This window comes from Lutjanus erythropterus, chromosome 10 (assembly GCF_056507025.1).
Source record: "Lutjanus erythropterus isolate fLutEry1 chromosome 10, fLutEry1.hap2, whole genome shotgun sequence".
Classification (NCBI taxonomy): domain Eukaryota; kingdom Metazoa; phylum Chordata; class Actinopteri; order Lutjaniformes; family Lutjanidae; genus Lutjanus; species Lutjanus erythropterus.
In genome coordinates, this window is record NC_139326.1 from 19,911,565 (window position 1) to 19,925,875 (window position 14,311).

General features: G+C 39.7%; 2 protein-coding genes across 2 annotated transcripts in view; one reads left to right on the plus strand and one right to left on the minus strand.

Annotated features, from left to right (window-relative positions):
- The window catches only part of pi4kab (phosphatidylinositol 4-kinase, catalytic, alpha b), a 33,746-nt gene that overhangs the window by 4,444 nt on the left and 14,991 nt on the right, over positions 1 to 14,311 (plus strand). The window contains exons 8-26 of the mRNA XM_084728588.1: positions 1,178 to 1,326; positions 1,442 to 1,507; positions 1,619 to 1,715; positions 1,810 to 2,001; positions 2,117 to 2,217; positions 2,447 to 2,576; positions 4,070 to 4,199; positions 4,294 to 4,389; positions 4,502 to 4,685; positions 5,296 to 5,399; positions 6,369 to 6,537; positions 6,629 to 6,679; positions 12,243 to 12,351; positions 12,580 to 12,716; positions 12,813 to 12,946; positions 13,068 to 13,150; positions 13,244 to 13,314; positions 13,420 to 13,544; positions 13,628 to 13,709. Coding sequence (XP_084584714.1) covers positions 1,178 to 1,326; positions 1,442 to 1,507; positions 1,619 to 1,715; positions 1,810 to 2,001; positions 2,117 to 2,217; positions 2,447 to 2,576; positions 4,070 to 4,199; positions 4,294 to 4,389; positions 4,502 to 4,685; positions 5,296 to 5,399; positions 6,369 to 6,537; positions 6,629 to 6,679; positions 12,243 to 12,351; positions 12,580 to 12,716; positions 12,813 to 12,946; positions 13,068 to 13,150; positions 13,244 to 13,314; positions 13,420 to 13,544; positions 13,628 to 13,709 — 2,210 coding nt within the window. The remainder of the gene's footprint in view (positions 1 to 1,177; positions 1,327 to 1,441; positions 1,508 to 1,618; positions 1,716 to 1,809; positions 2,002 to 2,116; positions 2,218 to 2,446; positions 2,577 to 4,069; positions 4,200 to 4,293; positions 4,390 to 4,501; positions 4,686 to 5,295; positions 5,400 to 6,368; positions 6,538 to 6,628; positions 6,680 to 12,242; positions 12,352 to 12,579; positions 12,717 to 12,812; positions 12,947 to 13,067; positions 13,151 to 13,243; positions 13,315 to 13,419; positions 13,545 to 13,627; positions 13,710 to 14,311) is intronic.
- On the minus strand, positions 7,364 to 11,394 carry serpind1 (serpin peptidase inhibitor, clade D (heparin cofactor), member 1). Its single transcript, XM_084728556.1, has 7 exons — positions 11,255 to 11,394; positions 10,801 to 11,068; positions 8,817 to 9,460; positions 8,512 to 8,660; positions 8,233 to 8,357; positions 7,821 to 7,965; positions 7,364 to 7,641 (listed from the first exon to the last, which is right to left on the minus strand). The coding sequence occupies exons 2-7, from the start codon at positions 11,058 to 11,060 to the stop codon at positions 7,450 to 7,452; spliced, it is 1,515 nt and encodes a 504-aa protein (XP_084584682.1). The 5' UTR covers positions 11,061 to 11,068; positions 11,255 to 11,394; the 3' UTR covers positions 7,364 to 7,449.

Consider the following 14,311-nt stretch of genomic DNA (forward strand, 5'->3'; position numbering starts at 1 on the left):
TTGCCTTAAAGTCATCTCTCTCTACAGTCTGAATTGGCACTGGTCTTGTCTTTACATACATGGTCAGTTATGGCACAGTTTTATTATTATAAAGGTAGTACTGTGGTGCAAAGGCCAGTGTGTGTTTTATGTGACAATTAAAATCTCTTGTATACTAGAACAAACAGTAGTGCTATCACCTGTCTAATGCAAACAGTGTTTTTGGTGATTAATTTTCCTGCTGTTTCTGTCAGTGTGGACTAATGCTATTAAAAATGGTTATCAGCAGTTTTAATTTTTGAAAAGAACTTTACGTGTAGTTTTAGTCTGAATCACTTACTGAGAATTGTAGTGAATAAAGTCATATTTTAGTCTTTTGTTTTAGTCAAGATTTAGTCAGTGAAACTCTTATTTTAGTCTAATTTTCTAATTTCATATCAGAAAAACTTTACCATACTAATATAAAAAAACGATACTTGGTAACTCTTTTGATACCACTGGAAAAAGAAAAAAGCGATTAGCACATAATAGGATTTTTTTTTTTTTAGTGAACAACCTGGACACAGTGCTGGTATAGAAAAGGTCACTGAACACTGAGATCATTTCTCAGTATAAAAAGTATGTTATTGAAAAAGTACTGAAGTATAGATGCTTTTGACAACCTCATATAAAAATGAATGCCTAAATTATTATTAATGGATCATTATTGGTCAACCACTACAAATGTTTATTACCTGACAAATCAGACTTTTAATATAGTGAGATGGTATAGATAGTCCATCAATTTTCCTGCTCCTTATATTATATTGGTTCAGAATCATGCTGTTAAAATTGTCAGCAGAGCAGTCAGATTGTTGTTAGTGGCCAAACTTAGATCTTATGTGACATCTTATTAAGATATTTCCAGCTCAGCTTCAGTCGACTTTGATAACAAAACACACGTCACCTCCTTTTGGTATCAGAATGAAAAAGAGTTTATTTTCTTGATCAACAGTTATGCAAGAAGAAATCCATCATAAAGACAGATATTAAGTTCACCATTGACAGCAATCTCAGTAGACTGAAGTATTATGCAACAACAAACCAATGTCTTTATTTTATGCCATTTAAATGCTACTCATAGCTCCTCCTCAAGTAATCAGTCTTATACTGTCCAACATGTCACATATTTAATGTCCTCTGGTCGCCTTCATTTCAGGTGCATACCTCCCAGACAGCAGTGCAGTAGATCCTGACTACTATTTCTCTACGGTCAGCTCCAGTTTCTCAGTGTCTCCTCTCTTCTTGGGAGCAGGAGAAAACGAGGTGGAGGTGCCTGTTGATCTGCTCCGACAGCTCCTCGGCATGGTACACTAGCTCACTAATCATTTACCAAGAAACTGCCTCTGCTCTCTGCCATCTTGTATACAGCATACAGCATATTGCATTTTAACCAGTAGTTGTGCTTATTCTTATTGTGCAGGTGAAGAAGTTTGTTTCCGACTCTTTCTTAAAAACTCTGGACACCACTATGATGGAAGTTACAGAGGTAACCCTAGACCCACTGTTTGTAAAAATTGTAAATGTTAAATTTAAGTAAAATTTATGGCTTTATCATTTAAATAATCTCTATTGTTGTCTCTTCTGTTTTGTTGTTAAGTCTAATCCTGGAATCCACCTCTGTTACAAAACCTTCAGTGACCCTCTCTATGTATGTGTGTTCAAAATGCTGAGAGACACACTATACTACATGAAAGGTAAACTGTATGCACTAACAGCCTTGCTATTATTATTGTATTTTGTAGTCTATTAAATAGACTCAAATTTTCATCCTCCCTTCATGTTTCTCAGCTTTACAGCCTGCGTTTGTACGAGAAGTGCACGACTTTGTATTGGAACAGTTCAGCAGCAGCCAGTCAGAGCTGCAGCGGGTACTTCATGATACAGGGGGGTTGCCGGGGGAACAGAGCCCCCTCAAGCTTCGTTGCCAAGCCAACGCTGCCTGCGTGGACCTCATGGTGTGGGCCGTCAAAGATGAGCAAGGTAATCAATTGTAGCAGAGCGTGAGCGGAGCGTCGTGCTCGGATGTCATAATGAGAAAGATATTGACCGTATTTATTTGTTCCGGTTGCATCACTTTTCCTTCCTGTTTTCACAGGAGCTGAGAATTTGTGCACCAAACTGTCAGAGAAGCTGCAGTCGAAAACTTCCAGTAAAGTCATCATTGCTCATATGCCCCTGCTCATCTGTTGCTTACAGGTACAATACAACAAGACAAAATGGATGCTTAAATATGTGCTCGAATAGAAGTGACATGTTACACAGAGCAGTAGATCATCATGGGATTTTATCAAGAAAATCTCTGTTACTATTACTCATTCAGTGGCATTAGGCTTGTGAAGCTGACCCAGACCTTTGTTGCATGTCATGAATTTCTATTATCTAGTGGATATGAATTTTTAATTTTCTCTGATTGTCTCTGTTTCAGGGCCTGGGTCGTCTGTGTGAGAGGTTTCCAGTAGTTGCTCACTCTGCCACAACCTCTCTCAGGGATTTCCTGGTGGTTCCCTCCCCTGTTCTTATAAAGCTCTACAAGTATCACAGCCAGTACAGCACAGGTACAGAAATTTATTGATTGACTGATTACTTACAGAGCCCTGAGAGGCCTTCCTCAAGGTTATTTATCTGATTTTTTATTGCCCTATGTCTCTTCCCACTCCCGGAGATCCTCACATGCGTCTTTCCTGGTTGGTCCAAGGTCCAGAGTGATACACAAAGGTGATAGAGCCTTTGCAGTCAGGGCTGTGGAATTATTATTATTCCTTTATTTTATTTGTAAGGAACCATGTACAATATTAAACAGAAATGTTACCATTTGATGTATTGTACTAAAGTTGTCTTAAAGCTAATTTTCATCCCAAGTTCCATGGTAAGCTATACTTTAATGCACTTATTACTTTACATCCACCACTGGACTGAGACTCCATGACTGTTTTGAAACAAAAACTATGGCCCCTAATAAGACATATGTAGTTGAGGGTATTTTTCAAATAAATGTGGTTTTAATAAGAGGTGGGACTCATCCGATCCAGTGTCGGTATTGGGTGCTGATACTGACATAATTCAAGATTCCATAGTCTGACGTTTTAATGAATTTTAATTTAAGCACATGGCACAAATTCATTAATTTGTAATTAAACACTCAAAGGTGGCCAGTAGTACCTATATCTGTTGTCTCCCAGAATTCTGTGAGTTAGATACACCAATAGAGCTTATATTCGACCATGAACTCACTGCAGCATAACATGAGACAGTCTGCAACTGAGTGAGCAAGTAGTGGTTGCCTAACTCAGCTTGGAGATATTTTCTTGACAGACAGAGAAACAAGATAGCAACTTGGTGGACTTTGTGCTGCATCATACATTACAATCAGTTTAATTCAGCATCTGCATGTTTGTATCGCGTAAAAGAAACAAGGAGTCAGGTATGGGAATTGAATCGGAAGTGAACAAAAGTGGATTGGTGTATCTTTGGTGGTAATTTGATTTGAAAGCTGCTGTAAGTCCTCACAGAAAGGGTGTTCACAATTCTGGACCCTGACTGATGGCAGCACCAGTTCCTAAAATTCAACCGAGGTAAACCTGTAACTCCTGATTGAAGGCAGAGCAAAACTCACAGGAAGCTAGTTATACAATGGCTGACATTTTGAAATGTAATGTGTAACCAATCAAAATTGATATGTCAGCATTTAAAACAACATTTTTCCTAAAAATGAGAATAAATCTATGATATGTCCACCAGGAACCAAACACAGCACTAATGATCAGAGCTGACAGTGAATGGGACAGTGGTGCTGTGGCTCATGATGCACTGACAAATAAACATCAATAAGAGTGTTACTGTCACATTCACCCACTATTGATCTGAACAGTGTGTTCACTGATGAGCTGCTACAAATACAGACAGTTGTAATTCAGGTTACTGTGTTTTGTGTATTGTCCTCCAAAATGATCTGTTTTTCATAGATTTGCTGCTAATTTGTCAAAGCTGTTTTTTAATTATCTTTGTGTTGATGTTTCTGTCTTTGTGCTGTTATCGCTCTTCTTTGAAGGCACAGGAGAAATTAGGATAAATGTGACCAATGAGCACTCTCAGTCCACCTTCAACCTCCTGTCAAACAGAAAAGACCAGCCGTCCATGTATGAGCAGCTCAGAGACATCTCCATCGACAACATATGCAGGTCAGACACAAACACCTGGCACAGCTGTGATGAGAAAATGTGATCCGTAATGTATTTTTTCTTATTGTTCATATTTGTGTGTATTTCATATCAGGTGTCTGAAAGCTGGTCTGACCATGGACCAGGTAATAGTGGAGGCTTTTCTGGCCAGTCTGTCCAACCGTCTGTACATTTCACAGGAGAACGACAAGTGAGCAATGTTCCCGGTTGTTACATTGAGCTTTTTGTATTCTCCTTGAATACTTTCAAGTCCCTGACACTGATGAATAGCTCTCTAAAAATAAAACTTGTCTTTCTGCCAGGGACGCCCATCTCATCCCAGATCACACCATCCGAGCGCTGGGCCACATTGCAGTCGCTCTCAGAGACACTCCTAAAGTCATGGAGCACATCTTACAAATCCTCCAACAGAAGTTCTGCCAGCCTCCGTCACAGCTGGACGTGCTCATCATCGACCAGCTGGGCTGCATGGTCATCACAGGAAATGTGAGTTCAAGGACGCCGTGAATACACATTTAGAGCATTTTGCCTCTCTTGCCAGTGTTTGATAGATTTATGGTTGAAAGGGATATTAGGGCAGTACAGAGCCAGCAGGGAGTCGTTCAAAATGTGCAAAGAGTGTATGCTGATTCATTTGATGGAAATGGTGTTACATAAGACTAAATGTTGTAGCACTGTTGCTTAAATAAAAGCAGTAACCCCTTTTTCTTAACCCAGAGGGGCTGACACTCTGTAATTAACTGCTGGCTGCTGTTTACTTGCTCAGTATCATGTGCTTAAAGAATAGGCTCCAGTGTTCTAGTTCACACCCCATTGGAATATAATAGGGTGTTTCTGGCAGCACAGTATACCCAGAGTGTGATAGACTATAATTAACTAAGGGCTGGCAAAGGATCTGAAATGATACGGCAGATACAGCTCGCTTACAACATGCCTTCCATGTTCCTGACACAGATCTTGCACATTTTTCCATGTTCTCGCTAATCATTGTATTCTGAGAATTTTTAAATGTTTTGAGTAGTAAGCAAGACGAAAAACTAGCAATCACATACAAAAATTATCTTGAGTTTAACCTGTTTGTCCGTGTTCATTGTAGCAATACATCTATCAGGAGGTGTGGAACCTGTTCCAGCAGATCAGTGTGAAAGCCAGTTCAGTCGTCTACTCAGCTACAAAAGACTACAGAGATCACGGCTACAGGTCAGCATCTGCTCTTCAGCCGGGCTTACACTGTGCGATTCTGGACCTTCCCGGTCGAAACATGACCAGTGTGAAAGAAATGTATTTGATCATGGCTCCAAAATGGTGGTCCTACGTCACACTGAGAGAGGTTCAAAGATGGCTTCTGTTATGTTGATGCGACCAAAAATACTCGGGGACAAAATTCTGACCATCAGAAATTTAGGATAACATTCTCACAGTGTGACTGCTGTTATGAACTATGTCAGTAGAAATGTAGTATGTGTTTGTGTATGATAAAAATACTTAACATTACCTGAAGCTCCCTTTGCAAAACTGGCATCCCAAGTTGGCCACTTTTCCCTTGCCACAACTGGGTCTACATTCTGCTCCTCATTCTCTTCTTTGGATTATTTTCCAATCACATCAATATGACTATTGCAAGGGCTCAGGTCTTGGTTAGTTTCATTTTATTCCACTATAATGGTGCGGATAGATGACGCACAGTGATGACGTTTTCATGTATACTGACTTGCACTGTAGCCTACGAATCAGTATGATCACTGTACAGTCTACATGCATCAAACTTGTTGCCATACCCAAGTTTATTTGATCATGTCGCACAATGTGGCTTGCAATAAACTTTTAAGATAGCTGAAATCTCAGTCTGTAGGCACCATTACCCTGTTCACAGACCAGTACCAGTCGCAGCAGGGGACTGTTGCAGTAGCAGGAAATGTAGTCGGGAAATCGATAATAATAATTGTTCTTTGTTCACTACTATTAAGAAGTTAGCAGTCATATATAGTAATACACATTGCCCTGATTTGTATTACCTCTATGTATTCTGTTATATTGGATAAATAAAAGTTGACATATATGTATATATCTATAGTAAATGTGTCTTTTTGGTCATGTGTACATTTCTCAACACTGAGTGTAAGTTTGTTTAACTTTTCCCCCCATCTATGCTGTCTTCTCCCCCACAAGGCACTGCTCTCTGGCAGTGATAAATGCTCTGGCCAACATTGCAGCCAACCTGCAGGGGGAGCAACTGGTGGACGAACTGATGGTGAACCTTTTAGAGTTGTTTGTCCAACTGGGCCTGGAGGGAAAGAGGGCCAGCGAGAGGGCCTCAGACAAGGGACCAGCGCTGAAGGTATATGCTTAATTGCACAAACATCTTAACACAACAGGAAATTGATAACAGCAGTGTTGGTAAATTGGTGATGGCTCTTTATCTCCCGTAGGCATCAAGTAGTGCTGGAAATCTCGGAGTCCTCATTCCAGTGATTGCTGTGGTGAGTGAGTGTGTGATGTCTGCACAAACTACTGCCGCTTTAGAAACTGCTCACATTCATTTAAGACAAAGATTTGTGAAAATACTACCAAGAAAGAGCACAGTTAAATGGTCTACATGAGTATTTGAGTGCTTCAGATGAATCAGGGTGGTTAGTTAGCATTTAACTCTATCAACAAATATTTACCCTGGTAGCTGCAGAATAAACATCTGTGTCACCAGTTCACATGTTACATTCGTACAACCTAATGTTTTTTTTATGTAGTACTTAATAATTATATAATTATACAAGTTTAATTAATAGTAAAAAGATTAATTAAAATGACCCCTTTGTCTCCCTTTAAAAATGTAACTATTTTCAGCTTTTTTTCACAGAATTTCTTGCCTACTGGTCATATATTTATTTCCCTGTTTTGTGGTATTCATGTTTTCAGAGTCTTTTCTGCAGTTATCACAGTACAACATTAGGTAATGACGGTTATATAAGGACATTTTTGAGCACATTTCTCCACTTGCATCATTGCATAAGATGAAACATTAACAGAGCATTCATTGAGTCACTCTGACAGACTCACACCCCTTTTAGAAATATGAAGGGGAAGTTTAAATGTTTAGTAAGAGACTACATACACATAAAGACTCATTACTTGATGAACATATTGGACTAATTGAAGTAGCACCATGCTAGTTATTTAAATCAGGAATGTTTTAGTTGAAAGTTATAACCAAACAGGGACTTTATAGGGAACAATTTAGCTATTTTGATCAGGTTTAGCTCTGTGAAGGATTGACCACCCGACCCATGAACACAAGGCAGTCTGTGCGGTGTTCGTAGATGAGGAAAAGGAAGGGATGGTCCACAGTGAAGCGAATCTGAGAGGAGAGGGGCATAAAGCCCACCTGGGTCAGAGCAGCAGCCTCTGTCCCCTCTTCGTTCACAGTGATGGTTCCCTGGTGCTTCAGCTGGGGAGGGAGATTAGAAGGCTGCCATTATTTTGAAATACAGGATTATCGATTGCAGTTGATAAGATGTCCAGATGACTGAATGACCAACAGACCTTTGTTTTTGTTTTTTAATGTTTGCCTTTAGTATCAGTTTGGTTATTTCTTAGTAAAATCACGACTGATTTAATTGTACTCACCCAGTTCATGACAACTTTCTCAGAGGTCATTCCAGAGAAATCTCCAGTCTCCTGGAACAAGTCAGTGAGGCCCATCTCCTTCAGATTTGCAATTAAGTCGTAGTTCTGCTCCAGTTTAAACCGAGGTAACACCACCTCTCGAGTCCTGAAGGGAGGCATAAAAGTTTCCTTATCGTATAGCTTTAAAACTACACTAGGTCTAAACATTTTCAGCATTTCAAGCCATTAACTCAAGGGACTGGGGCTAATATATGCCACCATGAGCCACCTGCATGAAATATTTAGTGGCCACAGTAACTTTTTGCAACCATGGTTAATTGATCTCTAAAAGAGCTCCCAATGAAAAAGTTAAAGCTTATTGTTATTTACAGCGTTCTTTCTCAGCTCTTCATTAGTTTTGAGTGCTGCTGACCTGTTTGTCATGTTTTTGAGCCACTTGTTGACAACAGTGGGAGAGATCTCCTGCTCCAAGGTCCTCATGCCAGTGATCTTCCTCGGCAAGGCAATGAGCATGCTGATGTTTCCTGTGTACGGGAGCTGAAAATAAGAAAGTTTGCATGATTATTATGCAGCCCAATTGATTTGTTTATGGGTCTACATGTGTGCGTGTTTGTGAGGATGTTTTTACTGAAAAGGTTTGCTGCTCTTCAGACACACAGATAAAAATTCTAAAAAGTGTGAGACAACCCACCTGTAGGATGTCACAGTCTAGCTCGTGGTCGGCAGCAGCGAGATAGTTCCCCTTGTTGGTCATCATTGGCACACGTACATTTGTCTTTTCATTAACTCTGAAGTTGCGATAGTGAGTCATTTCTTTGGGGAATTTCTGTTCCCATGTACCTGTTTATACAAGCAAATGAGACCCAAGAGTCACATGTTTATCTTGTGGTTCGAATAACCAAACAAAGTAGATGTGGGCTGTAATTTTTGCAACATTGACATCATACACATCATTTGAAAGTAGGTGGAGGACAGTGTGTCCCTGTTTTCACTCACCTTTGAAATACAGGTAATTGAGCAGCATCAGCACCATATTTGGGTCGACACTCTTGAGCGGTTCCCTGATCAGCCCTTTGGTCAGCTTTAGGATGCGGCGGTTGGCCTTGCCCAGAAAGGCAGGGTCCCTGAAGTCCACCGACTGTGGCTCTGCAAAATAAAACGCCTTCGTCTCTGCACGGAAAGCATCTTTCACTGAGACTTCTTTCTTCACGTAGACATCATTTACAGAGCGCAGTGTGTACCCAAAGTTCCTCCTGAAGAGCCTGTGCGTCAGCTTCCTGAACAGCTTGTGCACTGTCGTGTTGTCATAGTGATGGCTCGCGTTGACAAACTCGGCGAATCCCATAGCTCCGTAGATCTGATCGTGGGTTTCAGGTCCTGCCCCTAAAGACATCATCCCCATAGCGATGGAGATACCAGCAGGTGCCAGCAGGATGTTGTCACTCTGGTTGACATCATTACGAAGACTGCGATAGAGGTTAAAACCAAAACGGGCGTTAACAATGTTGATGCGCTGAAGACGAGACCGACCATGGAACAGCCGCAGGAGTCTTGCACGGCGAATTTTTGGGTCGGAGGGTTCAGCGAAGATGTCGATGTCTGGAGCTGGTGTGGCAATCTCATCTATCTCATCCCCTTCACTGAAAAATATGAAACACAACCAGACCGTCAAAAGTAGAATTACTCAAAGCACATGGCATTATACAGTAACTGCTTAATAAATAACTGATTTTTTTTTTAACATTTATACATGCAATGTTTGTATAAACCTTTATACATATACATATTCCAAGTAATTAACAGGGAAAATCTCACCAAGTGTAAAACTTTGGAACTAAGTTGTCACAAATAACTTTGGTATTTTTCAACGTGGACCCTGGACCACAGTTTTTGACACTGGTTCAGTATTGAGGGAGAAAACTGAGCTACAATGTAAACCTAATGGGCAACTGTGCACCATCAAAGCCCACTAAAGGTGCTTGTTTTTGGCACTGTCAGGCTCAGATTGTTATCAGAAGCATCTGACAACATTATGGGAAGGATCACTACAGAGATAGAGCTTTTTAAATGAGAAAGATTTGTTTTGTTTAATTAGAAACAGCTGTTTCATTGCTCTTTCCAAACTAACCGGACTCCATTTAGAGAAATGGTTATTTTATTATCATCATCCTCTTGTGTTAAACTTAACAGGAACAAAATAAAACACACTAGAAACATCTTAGTTTTTCCGCTGTTCCATCAATTTTCAACTCTGGTTTGGTCAAAATAAACCCTTTATTCATGGCATTATATGTGAAAATATTCTGGCTGTTTACGCTGTTTCACCCCACTGTCTCTGTGATGTTGAACTTCCCTAGCACTGCTTTCCAAATATTTTCACATCTAATCCCTAGAATTAACCAGAGTTGGTGATTGTTGGAGACCTTTTTTAAAGTTTTATTTTGTTACTGTTGAGCTTGAATAAAGAGACGGTGACAATGATAAAATTACCATTTCTGTAAATGAAGTATGGTGAGTTTGGTGAGAGCAATAAAACAGCTGTTTTTGGTTAAACAAAACATATCCTACTCTATAAAAAAAGGTCTCTTTCTCTAGTAATACCTTCCATAATGTTGTCAGACTCTCATTGTAACAACCTGAGCCTGTTAGTGGCAAAACAATCACTTTTAGTGGACTCACTTTGACGGTGTGCAGTTGCCCGTACGGATTACATTGTAGTTTATTTCTGCTGATGCCAGCTGAAGGGCTCTCACTCAACACTGGACCAATTCTCAAAAATGTTGTCCATATTTATCACTTAGATTTACAAAAATGTGAAAATAAGGTCCAGGCTGAAAAGTACCGAAGTTACCCTTTAATGATAAAGGTTGCCTCTGTTAGGCCTATCAAATGCAAGTCATTTCTTTAACTTCATTACACCTTTACTTCTCAACGTTATTTTTTATATAATCAAGCATAAGCAACAACAATCAATACTCACATGTAGTCATCACTGCCCGCAGCCAGGATCTTATCAAAATCAATATAATCTTCATCCTCAAAGCCATCAAAAACTAAGTCGTTGGTGACAGTGTTTTCTTTGTGGAACTCCAAGGGGATGGCCTCTATATCCACTACTTCCCCTTCGAAGCCTCGGGGGTCCGGTTGACGGTCAGTGAAGTGAGAGTCGAGTTCTTTGATCCCAGCCAGGGAAGGACTGACCAGCAGACAGGCCACAGAGATGACGGTGATGACCCACATCCTGAAGGCTGAGGAAGAGGGAATAGACATTTAGAATGGCCTAGTTAATGATATGATCAACATTTAGCAAATTTGATTAAACTACATTTTTAATAAACCAGTAGGACTAAAATCAAGTCCCCACTGGCTAGAAAATTTAAACGACTTTATATAAATTTCCTTCAATTGTGGTGTCAGTCTGTACAATGTCTTACCTTCACTGTGGGCTGATGTGAAGTGCTGTGTTGCTTCTGTTTGTGGTACTCAGAGCAAAGAATTGTAACAAAACTGAACTTTGATTTGAGCTCCTCCTGAACAAATAGACCAGATCAAACAGACCAGAATGTGCTGTGACTGACTAAAATCTTTAACTCTTCACAATTCAGCTTATCTGTTAAGAATAGTTAATATTAATTAACTATAAAAGGTCTGGTAGTTTGATTTGAGGTATTTTGCAGTTGTTGGTTATATGATTTGTATGACTTTATTTTATTCACTGTTTAGGTTAACCAGAAAATATTTTAGCTATTTGTATTTGAAGGAATTTGCATTTTACCATTACCCTTCCCTCTCTATACCCCTTTCCTGTCTGCTCTTCAGCTGTCCCTATCAAATAAAGGCAAAAATCCCCCCAAATAATCTTAAAAATAAATAAACAAATAGATAACACCAAGTACGTAAAGCCTAACAAAGTAAATAAAAAGATAAAATACAAAATAGAAATCCAAACTCACTAAACACAAATCAAATCACTTTACAAAAAGAAAGGGGGTAAAAAATAATGAAAAAACAGAAGACGGAAATTCACATTAAACAAATGTTGGTCTTGGATGTGTAATGTGCACATTCCACCTTTTCATCTTTTCAAAAACTTGTCCTGTTGCACTCTGATAGAAAAAGGGATTCTTTTTTTACTTGAGTAATGAAGAACCTGATGAAAATTTTCAAATAAATTTTGATTTTTTTGTGTGTGATTTCAGCAGATATGCCTTTATGAAGACTTTTAGAAGGATATTTTCAAAGAACTTTTGTTCATTTTCCTTCATTAATTGCTCAGTTTAGTGCTGAACTCATTATTCAAGCCATGCTACATCTTCAGATTTTGGTGACTTGACTGGACTTTTAACAGAACATGATAAATAATGCAACATGAATCGCTCTACATTTTTCACCCTTTTTCTGTGTCTGTTTTTTTAAACTCAGTTGACCAGACGGCTTCCGCCAATCAAAGAGGCCAAACCCCGACTCCAGAAGCTGTTCAGGGATTTTTGGTTGTACTCGGTGGTCATGGGCTTTGCTGTGGAGGGATCAGGTAAGCGAGGGATGAACTGATTTTAGATGTATAGCAGAAGGTTCTGCATTTCTTCACTATAGCACATAAAATGAGTGGCAGCTGATATTTAAAGGTACACTCCCTCATTTTGTTTTAGTAGCCAACAGCTTTCCCAAATCACAAACTCCTTCTGCTTAATTTTGAGGTTTTGACAGCGAGCTATGACCTGTGTGGACCTGAATTTCTAGATATATTTTGTTCTTTCAGGGCTTTGGCCAGAGGAGTGGTATGAGGGTGTGTGTGAGATCGCCACCAAGTCTCCTCTCCTCACCTTTCCCAGTGGGGAACCTCTTCGCTCCGAACTGCAATACAACTCTGCCCTGAAAAACGATACAGTCACGCCGGTACAATGTTCACAACTTTTGTCTTGCAGGTAGTTAAAATACTTTTGAAAACAGAAACAGGGATCATCTTTTAACTTGCCCATTTCTTTCATCCAGGCTGAATTGAGCGAGCTGCGGGCGACCATCAGCAACCTCCTCGACCCACCTCCTGACGGATCTGCCCTCATTAATAAGCTAGACTTTGCCATGTCCACGTACCTGCTCTCAGTCTACAGACTAGAATACATGAGGTCAGCCCCATTACATCCATTACTTATGTATTATTCATTTTTTGTATATTGTGAGGTCAGATCATGAAGATTTGTGATCTCTCTCTCTCTCTCTCTCTCTCTCTCTCTCTCTCTCTCTCAGGATGCTGCGCTCCAATGATGCTGACAGGTTCCAGGTCATGTTTCGATACTTTGAAGACAAAGCCATCCAGAAAGACAAATCTGGTGAGGGCTTCACGGCTGTCACACCTCTGGCCACTCTGCTCCTCGTGTTGTGTGATACATTTTCTCAGATTCTCTGTGTTTTTTTCTTCACAGGCATGATGCAGTGTATTATTTGCGTTGGTGATAAGGTATTTGATGTCTTCCTCCAGATGATGGCTGAAAAGGTGAGTAGCATGGCTTCTCAAACCGGCTTGTACGTCTTGTTTGTTGTATGTTTCATTCTTCAGTATCAGTGAAAAACAATCATTATATATTCCTCATGTTTTTAGCCCAAGACCAAGGAGCACGAGGAGGAACTGGAGCGACACGCCCAGTTCTTGCTGGTGAACTTTAACCACACACACAAGAGAATCCGCAGAGTGGCAGACAAATACCTCTCCGGTTTGGCAGAGACGTGAGTGTTAATGATGTACATTTTTTCCCCATCATGTTATATACAGTATTAATCCTGCTTTTCATGTGTTTTGCCTCCACCAGATTCCCCCACTTGCTCTGGAGCGGTCGTGTATTAAAGACCATGTTGGACATCTTGCAGACGCTCTCTCTGTCACTCAGTGCTGTAAGTATCAGTGGAGGACAGGTCACAGGGCCAAGTTGTAGGTTAGAATCCCTGAAAAAAATCCATAAAATCAGGTCATTTTTATCTGCTAAGAGCTCAGAAGCACTGGTTCATGCATTCATGTCATCCTGATTAGATTATACTGCCATGCACTCTTCATTTAACTCATATAACAAAACCACCAAGCTTAATTTCTGTCTCAGAATAGATTTTAAAACTTTGATAGAGGGTTAGCTCTAGAATATATACCGGATCCTCTGTAAGCCTAAGATAAACCTGAGATCCTCATTCAGTCATTCTTGGCCTGGTCACTTTTAAAAACTCACTATTTTAGTCTTGCTTTTAAAAGATTTAAATGTTTGTTTTTATTGATTTTACTGTTGTTGTATTGGTTTATTTTATCTTTTATGTTCCATTGTATCTTATTAACTGCTCATATTGCCCTTTTTTATGATTTCATACTTGTGCGTAAAGTGCACTGTAACTTGTTGTTATCATTACCATTATACTGAATAGGAACATTTAATGAAATCATGTGAAATATTATCTTCTGGTGCAGCTTTCAGACATCAGTGGTTAAAAATATGATGTGGTGGAACAAA

Coding starts and splice junctions, on each gene's coding strand:
- serpind1 (XM_084728556.1), bottom strand. CDS start 11,060: ATGTGGGTCATCACCGTCATCTCTGTGGCCTGTCTGCTGGTCAGTCCT. Junction 9,461..10,800: donor GCGGGCAGTGATGACTACAT/GTGAGTATTGAT, acceptor CATATTTTTCAG/TGAAGGGGATGAGATAGATG. Junction 8,661..8,816: donor CAATTACCTGTATTTCAAAG/GTGAGTGAAAAC, acceptor TTGTATAAACAG/GTACATGGGAACAGAAATTC.